At 47.0% G+C, this 15,299-nt stretch overlaps 6 protein-coding genes and 1 non-coding gene across 7 annotated transcripts; 5 read left to right on the top strand and 2 right to left on the bottom strand. All coding sequences in view use genetic code 12, as the record gives it.

Annotated features, from left to right (window-relative positions):
* Nucleotides 1-803: 803 nt before the first annotated feature.
* CXQ85_002975 (uncharacterized protein) lies at nt 804-1,106 on the bottom strand (the record flags this gene model as incomplete). Its single annotated transcript, XM_025486634.1, has 1 exon — nt 804-1,106. One exon carries the CDS (start codon nt 1,104-1,106, stop codon nt 804-806), a length of 303 nt encoding a protein of 100 aa, XP_025344184.1.
* A 1,648-nt stretch (nt 1,107-2,754) lies between these two features.
* On the top strand, nt 2,755-2,839 carry CXQ85_002974. Its single transcript has one exon. It is a non-coding gene; the product is annotated as a tRNA-Leu (tRNA).
* A 653-nt stretch (nt 2,840-3,492) lies between these two features.
* Nucleotides 3,493-4,350, bottom strand: CXQ85_002973 (uncharacterized protein; the record flags this gene model as incomplete). The annotated part of the gene is made up of 1 exon (XM_025486633.1): nt 3,493-4,350. The coding sequence occupies one exon, from the start codon at nt 4,348-4,350 to the stop codon at nt 3,493-3,495; it is 858 nt and encodes a 285-aa protein (XP_025344183.1).
* Nucleotides 4,351-6,356: 2,006 nt separating this feature from the next.
* On the top strand, nt 6,357-9,518 carry CXQ85_002972 (uncharacterized protein; the record flags this gene model as incomplete). Its single annotated transcript, XM_025486632.1, has 1 exon — nt 6,357-9,518. One exon carries the CDS (start codon nt 6,357-6,359, stop codon nt 9,516-9,518), a length of 3,162 nt encoding a protein of 1,053 aa, XP_025344182.1.
* A 196-nt stretch (nt 9,519-9,714) lies between these two features.
* On the top strand, nt 9,715-10,362 carry VTI1 (v-SNARE protein; the record flags this gene model as incomplete). Its single annotated transcript, XM_025486631.1, has 1 exon — nt 9,715-10,362. One exon carries the CDS (start codon nt 9,715-9,717, stop codon nt 10,360-10,362), a length of 648 nt encoding a protein of 215 aa, XP_025344181.1.
* A 1,093-nt stretch (nt 10,363-11,455) lies between these two features.
* Nucleotides 11,456-11,959, top strand: YAH1 (adrenodoxin; the record flags this gene model as incomplete). Its single annotated transcript, XM_025486630.1, has 1 exon — nt 11,456-11,959. One exon carries the CDS (start codon nt 11,456-11,458, stop codon nt 11,957-11,959), a length of 504 nt encoding a protein of 167 aa, XP_025344180.1.
* A 1,415-nt stretch (nt 11,960-13,374) lies between these two features.
* USO5 (Uso5p) lies at nt 13,375-15,285 on the top strand (the record flags this gene model as incomplete). Its single annotated transcript, XM_025486629.1, has 1 exon — nt 13,375-15,285. One exon carries the CDS (start codon nt 13,375-13,377, stop codon nt 15,283-15,285), a length of 1,911 nt encoding a protein of 636 aa, XP_025344179.1.
* Nucleotides 15,286-15,299: the final 14 nt, after the last annotated feature.

Genomic DNA, 15,299 nt, shown 5'->3' with positions numbered 1-15,299 from the left:
CCAAGTTGGATCAAAGCGTTATGCCTTCGGTAGACCCTAAAAGGACGTTCCTTGAAACTGACTTCGAAAGTAAATCCTGTTCAGCACTTATTTTGTCTGAAAAGGGGCGACATTTAGTACAATTAACAGATCACGATCCTTTTGTCCATCTCAGTGCAGCTACTTTGCTGGAGTTACCTAAACTGAAAATGTCTCTCAACAGCAACCTAAAACTCAAAATATCCAGCCTTGTAACACCCTAACCCCGCTGAGAAGCAAAAATAAACCATTTTGAGCCTAAAATGGCCCTTCCAGGAGTCCTCTACTGGTACCTCATTAACAGACCCCAGTCATCAGCTGATCCACCTCCCTTTGCCATCAGTTGAAAACGTAAATGCATTTCATAGGAAAAGAAGATTCCATGGAGTCCTTTAGAATCAAAACTGACTTCCCCAGAACCTCTTCCCTTGATGAGCCACATTTGAGCCACATGCCCTGACGTTGGCTTAGACCAGCGAACCTCGTCCAAGCCATCCTTCAATGATCCTCAAGCAGCCACCAGAAGTGCAACCCACTTATTTTTCACCTTCAACATCGAGAGCAATAATTAAAGTTGTGCAGTTGTTGAAGGAAGTTCATAGTTGAACCTCTAGTTCATCCTTCTAGTTCATCCTTCTAGTTCATCCTTCTAGTTCATCCTCTTCTGTAACTGCTCGCTTCGCTCCCAGTGGATTGGAAAGCTCTAAGTAGCAACAACTGCTCGCTTTGCTCCCAGTTGAATAAAGCCTTGAGTGACGACAACTGTGAGCGAAGCGAGCAGTTGTCTAAACTGTCTCATATATCCTCGTATCATACTTCGAAGCCTTATACGTTGGAGGAGGAGCAGTGGGCAGCTCTGGCGGCAAATATGTCGGCGGCTCGGCATTCGGGTTCGCTGTCGCCGCCGTATTTGGTCTTCCCATCGCCGGTCTATTCTGTAATCTAAACTCTTCCTGAAGATTACTCTGTGCTCTGAAGTTCCTATCTCGAAACCGTTTCTGGGAATATAGCACGCCGAGGATGATGATGAATAGTAGGATTCCGGCAACAACACCAATGTATGTGCCAGCGGGAGACCTTTCAGACATGGAATAGCAAAGAAGGAAGGGGAAAAGAAGGAGTAGTTATAGTAAATCAGGGAGTAGTTGCCGAGAAGCCGGTACTGTAAATGCAGGGAGTGTGTTGAGGAAGAGGTAGGGGCAGGACAGTACGATAAGACATTTGCGGAAGAACGACATTTGGCCGATCTTTTCTATGCACTGGAAGAAGTGGTGGATAAACTGTGGAAGAACTGGTTACGGGGAGATGATCCGGGGAAGGTTGTTCCACTAGTATAAGGTTCAGCCGTGTTGGAGCCACTGTATTGTTTGTCTCGGGAGGCAAAAACGACACAAAGCCGGAACTCCAAGCTTTTTTTACAGTGGGGGAATCGGCTCCCACTCTCTTTTATTATTATTATCTGTGGATACAAAGATAAGCTTACATAGAAGTGCATTCCAAGAAAAGTAGAATTCGTGACCATCCGTGGAGGGTTGATTTTTGTGGGGTTGTTGAAATTGACCATATGGTTTCTCCGGCCACACCTTACACAATACCGTGGGCTAGGTCTTTTCCAATGCATGGTTAAATGAGTGATGAGCGAATGACCCAATCCAACAGCGTGCCTGATTGTGGCTGTTTGTGCAACCAAGTAGTCAATCAATGCTCCCACGTTGTCGGTATTCCTTAGTGTGACCATGTAGTTTAAATTGGTGGTTTTTATAGGCGCCTTGCTTCCCTCGTGGTTGGCAACCCTGTTTTGTCTATTCAGCCGTGGATCGCTGCATGTCGATGGTAAGCCTCCTTGGGCGGTGATTCGGTGACATCACGGGTACCGTGATGTTTACAGTAAATGGCTTTTGTGTAGATTTTGTTGGAAGTTGGATTTATGGTTCCAGGGCCACAGTTTGGCAAAAGATACACTGGCTGTGAGGGTTCTACTATTAGTGTTTAAATGAATTAGAGACTCTATTAGATACTTCATCAAAGGTTTGTTAGGTTTGTTGGGTTTATTGGAAGTCTGGAGAAAGGCATTTAAGTGTAAGGACATTGAAGGTCAACTCACTCAATGTGGCTCATAAGTAAAAGGGTATCCATCATTGTCGAGGAGGGACAGGAACATTGGATTTTCCTGCTGTTCATTGGAAGAAGGAGATTATAGAAGGCTTTGTCGTATTTGTAATGTGACAATTAGTAATAGGTTCGCTTGGGTAGTAGGAGGTCCACAGTCGATGAAGGACACAAAGGCGCCATAAATACCTAATGATATCCACATTATGAGCACTTCTGAGTCCATATACGCTTCTATAGAACAAAGATGTTCTTTAAAATACTTGTTGGGCGTATTTGTAACTCTCTTTGAAAAGCGTATAATGAGCATATCGCATCTCTATTGTAGGCTCTCCTTCCACACTCAAACATTCCAGACGCCTATAAATTGGACTGAAGGGACTTCAAATGTATTGGAAGAGCCTTAAACTGGAATCAATATCATATTGTCTCTTTTGAGTGAGCTAGACAACTTTTTGACCTTAAAATCACTATAACTCATTATTCCGGCGGTTTATGCAAATTTCAGCACCACAGCCATAATCCTCAAACTTCAATAAAACCACCAATGCATTAAAACTTGACATTTTTTGCCAGATCTCCAAAATACACAGCCAGTTCACCCCGTTATATGTACACTTCAATAATGGCTCTGTGGCCGAGCGGTCTAAGGCGGCAGACTCAAGTTCTGTTATCGTAAGATGCGCGTGTTCGAATCACGCCGGAGTCACTATTTTTTGAATTTGCTGGGTATAAAAGAAGCGTATTAGCTGATTTGTTCCCTAGGACTTGTTTTTTTCTTTTTATTTGGAGGTTTATGTGTGTTTATCCGGAAATTGTGTTGTTCCGGCGAGTTTATCCGGTTTTCGCAGCCAAAGCAGTATGAGAAGAGTTTTGCTATTTAAATTGAAAACGCTTCATGGCATGTCCCAGTAAAAAGAGTGTAAATAGGCTTTTGCCTAGATATGGTTGAGTAGCTCCAGATGATACCCTTGAAGTTGTTAACGGTAGGCTGAATGATATGAAGCGTACACCTCTATTGGTACTTCCAAAGCTACACCATGTCATTAACATTGTAGACAAAATGAAAGCATTACCTTTCGTCACTCCTTTATCTGAATAAGCGCATGGAAGAGCCATAGTGTTCTCCTGAACGTCTATAGTATAAGATCAACGAAGTCTATCAGCGTCCTTTACAGATATCCAGGTACTCACATCCACCAGACCTTCAGAACACTACCATCAGCTTCTGAATCTTCCTTGATTCCTCCTTGCTCTACTTCCTTTCGTATTCTTCCCCTTCCCCTTCCCCTTCATTCCACTACTTCACCTACATCGCATCTCCATCTCTCTATCTTTTTCTTATGCATTTCTATAATAACTATTTTACACGGAGGTGTAGCCACCGTCGACCCTAATATCAGCACCAGTAGTGAATGTCGACAAGTCACTGGCCAAGTACAAGTAAGCACCGACCAACTCCTCAGGCAAGGCTTCTCTGCCCTCAGGCGTCAAGCCCCACCACTTAGCTCTCTGCTTAGTAGGAACAAACGAAGACATTGGCGTATCCGTGTAGCCTGGCGAAACAGTGTTAACACGAGCGAAACCAGCAAACTCCACGGCCAAAGATTTACCCATATGGACCACAGCAGCCTTGGATGCGTTGTAGCCGGTTTGGTAGTTTGGAACATTGACAATGTGGCCAGACATCGACGCAGTCATGATAAACGAACCGTTACCCTTTTCCTTGAAAACCCTGCCCACGGTCTTGGCACAGTTGAAGACGCCATGGACGTTGACGTCGAACACACGCTTCCACAGGTCAAGCGTAGACTCGTCGTTCAAGATAGAGCCAGTTTGCCAGGCAACACCAGCATTGGCAATGAACGTATCGATGGTGCCGAAATCCTCCACAATCTGCTTCACCACCTCGTCCACGGCCTCGTAGTTGGTCACGTCGACCTGGTACGACTTGGCTTTGATGCCATAAGTGTCTCTCAAACGAGTATCAAGGCTTGGGTCGTGTTTGTAGTCCATGATGGCCACATGAGAGCCAGCCTGGGCAAAACCTTCAGCGATGGCTCCACCAATGGCACCAGCAGCACCTGTAATAACAGTAACCTTGCCGTTAAGAAGGAATCTGTCGACGACAGTGCCTTTCAAGGTAGGAGCCTTGGTAGGAACAGCGGCTTCCTCGTTGTCTGGCCTGATGATGGTATTGTAAATAGCGTCGGAAAGAGTCATGGTGATGAGAAGAAAGAAGAGGAAAAGCAGCAGGGATGGGCAGCAACTGGGCAGCCTTTTATAGTTTTTGTACCCCGGAGTTGCAGCCGATGAAGAAACCGAAAATAGTTCCTGTGGGGGTGCATGCGGGAAAAGAAACGAGCAGCCGTTGGGAGGCTTTTTCCGGCTTGACAGGAAAAAGAAACGCGGGGCGGCGCTTTTTTCGGGCACACTTTACTATGAGCGCCCAAGTTTTTCCGGCGCCCAATGCCAAAGTCTTCTCATCTTCCGGTCATCTATGCAAGGAAAGCAAGAGAAGACTTGGTGCTTTGGGAGGTTGGCTTATGTATAGATGACATGCCTAAAATAGATGATGTACGTTGGCAGCTGGAGGGGAGATGCGTAGATGACCTTGAGGGGCACGAAGGGGAATTTAGAGGGGACACAAGGAGAGTTTGGCTTTCTTGTTTTCCGTTTGGCTGAATAAAGGTGTTCCTGGTTTCTTTTGGTGCTCCAAGCCTCGGGGTTTGGGAATTGGGCGAACCGTGTTTTGGGTTCTGTGTCCCTAGAGGCTTTCGAGGATAGTGAGGGTAAAAGCCCCGAGAAAACTTCCTGATATGCTAGTTTCTTTTGGAGGTGAAGTCAGGGGTTTTCTTTTTCGGTTATGTGCGTTCAGGGTGGAAGTGTAAGAAGAAACGACCAGGGTGATTTAGATGACTGGTCTGGGGTAGTCAAGCTGGGAAGGACAGGAATGGTATTTTCAGGTGTTGGATTTTTGCAGTGTGCTTCGACATCTGTATTGGTCAGTCTAGGGTTCTCCAGAGGCAGACTTCTAGGGAAAGTGGTTCAGAGTATGTAGCTCAGTAAAGAAATCTTTGAAACAAACCTCTTATAAACCACAAAGTGAATAAAGTTTTCCATCTACATAAAGTTAAACCAAGTGCTTTAGACCCCTTGCTGTTCTTGGAAGTGTAGTACCGACCTACTTATACCATGTAGCACTTTCCACCACCCAGTCACCCAAACCATGAGATGTACCTAATACCTCAATATTCCCATTCCCATTAACCAACCACTATATTTCCCCAAACTACAATCCAAAAGCCAAACTGCAACCCATCTCCCCATTTTGTGCAACCCCTAACACTGTGGATGAGACATCCATCGCATCACCACGACGCCGCCTGATTCTTCAGCCTCACCCCATCTGGACCCTTGCTAAGGTTGCTGCTCTCCACAAGCGCATACCTTCGCCAGGCACAAACAGCCCCCTAACTTCCAAATCTACGACTTCTACTGCCCAGTTGCCAACACCAATGGGCCCTCCTTCGTTCGTACACCACCTGGGGTCTGATCTCGGGGTTTGCTGGACCGGTTTTGTGTAATCTCCCCTTTTCGGTTGTACCTACACCAAAAGGGACCTGATCAGGCTGAAACTTACCATGACGTTTCTTTCAAACCTAAACCAGAAACCACCCGCCAATTGCACTGAAACCACCCAAACTGGCCATTTCACACCCTCTTTCTCTTCCACTCCCAGACACCTCGTATTTCATCTAGCCGCCGCACATGGGGCGCCGCCAGCAAGGCCATAAACAGATACAAAGTAACAAATATACCAATCTGAACCGCCCGAAAACGTCAAACTACCTCTCCAAACCTTAAATACTTATCCCACTTAAGTCCCTACCTGTTCCACCACTTTGGCTGCAAATGGCGAGGGGCACGGGTGGGGGATCCCAGGGTGGGGGAGGGGCACCTTCCAACCCCCAAAACCACCCCCAACCTCCCCCAACCTCCCCCAATTCCCAATTCCACCATTTAAAACCCCCAAAACAACCACCTCCTCCATCCCAATCCCTCCCCCCAGCCCTCGACGTCCCCAGGTCCAAACCCTGGCTCTCTCCCTGCCGCAGCAACCCAGACACCTCTGCAGGACCTCTTGATCCTCACCCAAATCCATAAAGACAGCATTCACTTCTTCTTCACCTTCCACTACTTCTTCTTTTTCTCTTCTTCATAGCGCCATGGCTGACTTGCTCGATGCGCTCACTGCCGAAGAACGCAGGCTCTTTGAAGACAAAAAAAGATCCCAGTACTACAAACGCTGGGGCACTTACCTTAGTGAACGAGAATGGGCCACGGTGAGAGAAGACTACCTGGCTTCAGGGCTGGCGTGGGACGACTTTTCGTTTGACACGTCGAGATCGAGAACGTACCGTTGGGGCGAGGACGGGCTCTGTGGGTTCTGTGACACCCGGCAATTGGTGTGTTTGCTGTTGGGGCTCTGGAACGAGAAGGACGATATTCTCAAGGAGAAGTTGTTTGGCGTGACGAATTCCCAGGGTAACCATGGAGAAGATGTCAAGGAGTTGTACTGGTACTTGGACAATACGCCTACGCATTCGTACTCGAAGATGTTGTATAAGTATCCACAGGCGAAGTTTCCGTATGAGCAGTTGGTGGAGCAGAACGGGAAGCGGAGCCGCTTGGAGCAGGAGTACGAGATTACCGATACGGGTATTTTCGACGAAAGCAGGTACTTTGATGTGGTGTACGAGCTGGCCAAGGCCGACGAGGACCCTGAGGAGCTCTTGTTTAGGATTACCGCTTACAACAGAGGCCCAGACGCTGCTCCTTTGCACATTTTGCCTCATTTGGTGTTGAGAAACTACTGGGCTTGGGGTACCGAGGAGGGCAAGCACGGGAAGCCGTTGTTGAAGCAGATTGACGATTATACTATCGAGCTTGAGCACCCTAAGTTTGGCAAACGGTACTTGGTGTTTGCGCCAGCTCCTGGTTTGAATGAAAACCTGGCTGACGTGGAGCCAAAGTTGCTTTTTACCGAGAACGAGACCAACCATAAGCGTCTTTACGACCAGCCTAACGATGCCAAGTACGTCAAGGATGCTTTCCACGATTATGTGGTGCAGAAAGACGAAAGCGCTGTGAACCCGGCTCAGGAAGGTACCAAGGCGTGTGCTTTGTTCTCTTTTGACGAGGAAGGCGGTGTTCCAGCTGGCGATTACGTGACTATTCGTTATAAGCTTACTGATAAGCTTGGCGAGATCGATGAGGTAGAGTTCGATAATGTCTTTGAGAGAAGACAAGACGAAGCTGATGCTTTCTACTGGAAGGTTTCACCATTGCCTATTACCGACGACTTGCGTCAAGTCCAAAGACAGGCGTTTGCTGGATTGTTGTGGACCAAGCAGTTCTACCACTTTGTGCATAGCTACTGGTCCAGCGGTGATCCCAACACGCCTCCACCACCTGAAAACAGAGCCAACGGTAGAAACAAGGACTGGAAACACTTGTACATTGATGACGTGCTCTCTTTGCCGGACAAATGGGAGTACCCGTTCTTTGCTGCTTGGGATACTGCTTTCCACTGTATTCCTTTTGCCATGATTGACCCTGAGTTTGCCAAGAAGCAATTGGAGCTTTTGACCAGAGAATGGTACATGCATCCTAACGGTCAATTGCCAGCTTATGAATGGAACTTCAGTGACGTCAATCCTCCAGTCCATGCCTGGGCCACTTACAGAGTGTTCAAGATCGAGAGAAAGATGTATGGTACTGAAGATTTGGACTTCTTGGAAGGTGTGTTCCAGAAATTGTTGCTTAACTTCACCTGGTGGGTTAACCGTAAGGATTTCAACGGTAACAACCTTTTCGAGGGTGGTTTCTTGGGTCTTGACAACATTGGTGTGTTTAACAGATCTGAACCTTTGCCTACCGGTGGTACCTTGCAGCAGTCCGACTCCACAGGTTGGATGGCGTTCTACTGTTTGCAGATGTTGAACATTGCCTTGGAATTGGCCAAGACTAGACCAGTGTATGAGAACATTGCTTCTAAGTTCTTTGAGCACTTCTTGTTGATTGCCGATGCCATGTCGTACCGTGGTGCTACCAAGACAGACCAACAAGCTACCGAGCAGTCTTTGTGGGACGAGAACGATAAGTTCTACTATGACGCTATCCACTTTGACTCTCACACCCAGTCTTTGCCTGTACGTTCTTTGGTTGGTTTGATTCCTTTGTATGCCTCGTTGACCTTGGAGCCTGAATTATTAAACAAGTTCCCATCTTTCAAGAAGAGATTGGACTGGTTCATTGAAAACAGACGCTCTATTGCCGAAAGAAACATTGCTTCTATGACCCACCGTGGTGTTGGCGAACGTTTGTTATTGGCATTGGTCAACAAGGAAAGATTGGTTGCCATTTTGGAGAGAATGTTGGACGAGAAGGAATTTTTGTCTGAGTTTGGTATCCGTTCTTTGTCCAAGTACCACGAGGAGAACCCATTCGAGTTGGAAGTTCACGGCCAGAGATACGATGTCAAGTACTTGCCAGGTGAATCTGATTCGGGCATGTTTGGTGGTAACTCCAACTGGAGAGGACCTATCTGGTTCCCTGTCAACTTCCTTTTGGTTGAATCCTTACAAAGATTCTACTTGTACTACGGTTCTGACTTGAAGGTCGAGTGTCCAAAGGGTTCTGGGGAATACCTCAACTTGGCACAGTGTGCTCAGGAAATCCAGCATCGTTTGATGCACTTGTTCCTTCCTGACAACGACGGAAACCGTGCTTGTAACGGTGGTAACAACTTGATGAACCACGACCCTCATTTCAACGAGTACGTTCCATTCTACGAGTACTTCGACGGTGATACTGGACGTGGTTTGGGTGCTTCCCACCAGTGTGGTTGGACAGCTGTGGTTGCCAAGTGGATCCACGACAACGGTGTCACTTGCAGAGTTCCTAAGACGCCTAGAACTCCAAAGCCAGAGAGACGTAACTCCATCCATTCGTTCGACCAGGATGAGCCAACCAAGGAAAGCGACGAGGACGACTTGATCAAGACGTACACTCCAAAGGCCGGTCCATTCCCTTCGAGACTTGTGAGAAGAAAGTCCGGCAAGTCGTTGCTCAACTTGACCATCAACTCTTTGGACCTTGGCGGCGAGGAGCAGGTCGAAGAAACCGAGGATGTACCTACGTTAGAGAGCGGCATGAAGAACGTCACTGCCGACTTAGAAGAGTACGGCTTGACGCCTACCGTGTCCAGATCGTCTGTGGACTCCCGTTTCGACGATAACTTGGTGAACCAGATCAAGGCTGCTTTCCACAAGTACAAGAACCGTACCGACGAAGACGAGGGCGAGGAGTTTGAAACCAGACACTAAGCTGCTTCGCTCCTGCTGACGGCAGAGCCGCCAGACTTACATAGTAACATACCAAGAAGACACTGGAAATTGTAGAGTTTATGTGGTGGGTGTAAATTCACGTGATCATTCACGTGCTTCTCACGCGCCCTTTCCACATGCCCAAATAGGGGCCAGCAAGTAATCTACATCTCCATAGTCACCAACAACCAGTGCCATGTCAGACTTATTTGAAACATACGAATCGGATTTCCAGTTGGCTCTCCAAGAAGCCAAGGCCAAGATCGGCAGCGTCCAGCTGAGCAGCGCCGGCCTGCGCAAAGACGCCCTCCAGGCCATTGAACACGCCACAGACGAAGCCTTAGAGATCTTGGACCAAATGAACCTCGAGATCCAGAGCCTTCCAGCCAATCAGAGACTGAGCTACAACGCCAAAGTCAGACAATACAGAAGTGAAGTCGAAGGCAACAAGCAGAAGCTCAAGGAGCTTTTGGACGAAGAAGACAGACTGGAGCTTTTTGGCAGCAGGTACACAGACAACGAAGAAGAAAGCTCCCAAAGAAAACAACTACTTAGCAACAATGCCTCTTTGGACAGACTGACCCAGCGTCTCCAAGAATCGCAGCGTGTAGCACTTGAAACTGAGGGTATTGGTGGAAACATCTTGAATGACTTGAGAGCACAGAGAGAGCAGATTCTGAATGCTCGTAGCACGTTGCTGACTGCTGACAATTACGTGGATAGATCGGTGCAGACGTTGAAGCTGATGAGCCGGAGACTTGTGGCGAACAAGTTTATTTCGTATGCGATCATTGCGGTGTTGATTATTCTAATATTCTTGGTTCTTGCCAGTAAGTTTTGGTAAACGAGAACTACACCGGAACGGGGTAGTTCGGGTTGATTTTTGTGGATAATGCTGTGGTGGTTTCAGGACGTTGATGATGATGGTTGGAGCGTACCGATATGGCTGGCTGGGCAAGTGGAGGAGCCAAGCAGGGATTTGGCTTCCGAAATCTCAGCGGCGCCGCTAAATATATTCTAGATATTAATGTGTCAATGAACCGTGAAAACGAGCAGTTTTGGGTGGAGTGTAGGAGGGTTGATGGAGGGCCAGAGAGAATACAGACTATCCAATGTAGGGAAGCAAAACGAGAGAACAACCAATTAGCAGGTTTCTTCATACTGAGAGTTAAACCCCCAACTCCTTACTTTCTATCGGTATTTCATTTTCCTCTTTCTCTTGATATCTACATATATGGCTTTCCCAAACCTTAAATGCCATGCTAGTATCTGTCTTCCATCGCATACCGCTTTGTGTACTGTTCAATAAAGCTCCACCACCCTCCACCAACCTCCACCAAAACGTCAAAAACGCCAATAAAAGCCATCCAATACCTAAACCACACTCTTTACGTCCACTCAAAACCAACAAAACTAAACCACTTATCCAAATCCACCCTTTACCATAACCCTCCACTGCCCACATTCACAGAATTTCGCAGCCATTTCTGTCCCCACACATATGTAGCAGCACTTAAGCAAAAGTGTAAAAACACAAACTGTCCTTAAAAATCGGAAATCCTCCAAATCTAAAATTCCTTAAAACATGACGTTCCCAAACCCCAGTTCCACCCTCCCACACCTTCCCTGCCAAAAACCAACCACTCGTGGACGGCCCGAACCGTTCGGTCCGACTCCGTCCACCATTCCGTGACTCCGACCGCCATCTCCCCACCACCACCAAACCAAGAAAAAAATCCACCTTTTCTGTAAAACCAAGACAGCAAAACCAACTCCAACCACCTTCCATCCCATTTCCTTCAACATTTCCTCTTTGCCTTTGGAGGTTCCCCATACTTTGTTCATCCTCTCCTGCACACTTGGCTTACTATTCCTCAGCTCTCATAAGTGGAAAATTTCCTCATCTGAGTGACTCCCACATCTACATCCCACAAACCATGTTTAGACTTGTCAGGACGCCTCCAGCGGCCGTGGCGGCTTGGAGACACCGCCTTGCAACTGCTACCAGCTTCCCTCGTGTTGCTGCTCCATCTGTCCGTTCCTTCACCTCTTCGATGCCTGCTTTCCATGGGCATATCCATAAACCTAACCCTGGAGAAGAGCTTCATATTACGTTTATCACGAAGGACGGGGGGCAGCAGTCGTTTGAGGTTGCCGAGGGCGATAATATCTTGGATATAGCTCAGGCTCATGGGCTTGATATGGAGGGAGCTTGTGGCGGCTCGTGTGCTTGTTCTACATGCCATGTTATCGTTGATCCGGACTTTTACGATGAGATTCCTGAGCCTGACGATGATGAAAATGATATGTTGGATTTGGCTTTTGGCCTTACGGAAACGTCGAGGTTGGGCTGCCAGGTAAAGATGACTAAAGAGTTGGACGGCATCAGAGTGGCATTGCCTGCGATGACCAGAAACCTCCAGCTGAAGGACTTTAATTAGGGGAGAGATAGTGGTGGAATTGAGAAGGGGGGAGGGAAGAGACCGGGTGGTGGTGTTTTTGGCGTTTTTTGAGCTTGAATGGCCGGTTTTTGGCCGGGATGAGCCGTGTGTGGTACCCTGTGGAGCCGTCGAGTTGAAGACGCTGGCGGGATGATTCGGATGGTGCTTGGACACTGTTTTGGGTTGCTCTGGTGGCGGCAGTTTGCGAGGCGGCTTCGGTTTGCCTCGGTTGCCTCGGCCGGATAGACCCTTCGTTCCGTGGGCCGATCCAGGGACCATCAGATAAAGCGCTGGCCGCCACTCGAAGCTCATGTATTTGGTATCACAGAACACAGAAAAGAAAATAGGAGGGTGTTTTTCTTGGCCTTAAAGTATCCAGTGGCGAATTTGGATTTACGCTTCCCCAGATTTACATGGCTTCCGTCCCGGTATGGCTTAAGGCGAGGAAGATCACTACTCCTTTCCCTAATCCAAGAATCCGGAAACTTTAAATAAGTTTTCCCGAAAACGAAGATTGATACTGCCAGAGAACGAAATGGCTCGGAACACCCCAGTCCAAGAGACCTCATGTTCCCAAAGAGAGACACCTTCGAGTTCACATAAAAAGACAGCATATACATGCAACCACTCGTCTACAGACGCTCCATTGAAGCTGGCTTCATTGTCCAGCCCAGCACAGCATTAGCATTACGGACTACGTCCACTTGTACATACAGCTAACACATAAATGGATCATACAGCGGAGAGGCATGATTGCAATGAAATATCATGACAATGTATCCAGAGTAAGTGTAGAAGTAGCAGTCACCAGAAGGATAGAGAGTTTCGGTTGATATGCCCGAGTGCTCCATTGACTCAGCTTCCTATAGTAATGTATGAGAAGTACATATGCCAATGATCTGTAGTCCCCAACATGAAAAATAGGAAAAAACTTAATGAAAGACAGAGAAAGCGATCTTTCTAAACCGAAAATACGTTTTATTCTATCCTCCTATCAATGTTATGACTTTTGTGTGCCCATAGTTTTCTTACAGTGAGTACTTATATAGTGCGTATATAGTCACCGCCAAACCTTAAAAAAGCTCCAAAAATTCCCAAAGAAAGGCCACCAAACAAAACAAGAGCCAGAAATTAACTCCAAAACTACCCCTTTTTTTTTTTTTCATCTTCTTTCTCCCCCTGGTTCCCACTACCCTCCAAATCACCACTATCCATATTTTGCAACCGCCTCTGCAGGCCTGTCTTTCTGCAGTGCCCATGTTTATAAACACCATCACCAGCTTAACCTAGCCCAACAAGAACACCCAAATTGACTGAAACGTGGCAGACCAGACGAGCCAAACGCAGCATTTCGTCCTTGTTTCACATTTAAAGCTTGTTTCACATTTGTTTCAGCCGTGTTTCACATCCAAAACATGACCCCAGAAAAGAAACGCAAGGTGCTTTCAGACATAGGCAACGTCGAACTGCCCAAAAACAGACGCAAATCGCTTGGTTTTGATATGGCCAGTATAGGAGGCGAAGAAGAAATGCACTCGTCGTCAGAATCGAATATTCCAGACCCACCGCCTTCCAGACTGCTGGCAATCAACTCTTTGGCTGATATGCACATGAAGTCGTCTAACATCCCTGTTATCAATAAACACCGGAGCTTTCATTCGCTTGTGGCGGTTAAAGATAGTCTCAATGCCAAGTCAAAGCTACCGTCAGGGTTTGAAAAGTGGAAAGAGCCGCCTAAGCTGGAGCCTATGGTGGATGCAGAGTCCTTGCAGAACGACAAGAGAATGCTAGATCGGGAGCTTCGCTCTTCGCAGACGTTATTAGAGCAGCTAGAGGTGGAGTTTCAGGAGAAAAGGAGGTTGTATCGTGTTCTAGAGAAGCAGAGTTCAGATGCCAGGTTCAGGCTTCGGCACTTGGAATCGAGGTTTGAGCTGAAGGGTAATACTATAACCCAGCATATTCTGCACGAGGAGCTGGCTGCGGAGTTGCTGCTTCGGGAACTTGAAAATAGACTTGAAGATGAGTTTAACAAGCAGAAGTTCCAGTTGCGTAATGAGATCATGGATGCTGGTAACTTTGAAGATACACAGGCACTAGAAGAACTTGAAAGTTTGGCTAAACGGAAGGAAGAGTTGGAGAAGAAGCTAGAGGAGACTATAGCCGAGAAAGACGAGGCTATAAGGAAGGAAATTGAGACAAATAAAGAGAAGCTAGCTGCTCTTAGACTGGAGAACGACTTGCAGTTGGCTGACGTTAGACAAGAGAACGAGAAGAAGCAGGCACATTTGGACCAGCTAGAGTCGAAATTCCATGCATTGAATGAAGAAAAACTGAAGAAGGAGGCCGAACTAGAAGCCCTTGAGACTGATATCAAGAACTTTAGAGACTCTGCCAACAACGTCGAGGCAAGTACCGAACAGCTCGAGGAGACTCTCAGACAAAAAGAGGAACAGTTAGCGTCGCTTAGAAATGATACAGCTTCCTGGATTGAAAGTCTCAGGGTTGAGCGTGAAAAGTATGAAGCGATCAGAAAGAAATACGATAACTACTTATCGGTGCATAGAACGCTTGAAGACGCTATCATGAGCTTCGACCCTCACCCTCGAACCTACGTGAGAATACCGGCTGGTTTAAATGTTTCCATTGATGACGAAAAGATATTAACTGTGGATCGTCGTCTGTTCCAGTTCAGCAGGATCTTCCATCGTGACGACGACCTGTTCCCGCTACAATGGGAAGTCTTTGTGCAACGGGCACTAATACAACACAATGTGACCTTGTTGTTCATTGGATCAAGCCAACAGGATATGTTCCTGCGCTTGCTGGAGGTGTTCACGTTCTTGCGGAACGGAGAGGAGAGACTTGAGACCAAGGGTTGGACCTTTTCTTTCTCCTTGCAATGTTCCAGTATAAAAGAGTCCTCGCTTGATCTTCTTAACCCATCTGCCGAAAATAAGTTCCATTATGAGAATGGAAAATTGGTGGAAATGACAGCCGAAAGGGTCAACATATCTGGTCTGTCTGACCTCGAGCAGGTTCTGAAAAACTTCCAAGCACAGCCTGGCGCCGTGACGATTTATTTCATTCAGATACAAGCGGTCAACGAGAGAGCGAAGAAGGCTTTCACAAATCAGCTTTCGCTAGTTGACCTTACAAACAAAAGCTTTGCATCTCAGGTAGAGACAATCTCGCTCAAGTCATCCAAGGCCGCAGAAAACAACTTCTTCACCCACGTCAAGAAAAACACGAGAAGCTTATATGTTTGTGAGGTTGATGAAATCGTTCAAGACACTCTTCCACTCCTTTCCAGCATTTCCCACTCTTAGTATATACATTAATT

This window comes from Candidozyma haemuli (assembly GCF_002926055.2).
Source record: "Candidozyma haemuli strain B11899 chromosome Unknown D_2014730914, whole genome shotgun sequence".
Lineage (NCBI taxonomy): Eukaryota > Fungi > Ascomycota > Pichiomycetes > Serinales > Metschnikowiaceae > Candidozyma > Candidozyma haemuli.
Note: the sequence above shows the minus strand (reverse complement) of the source record. Positions and strands in the feature narration are given on the sequence as shown.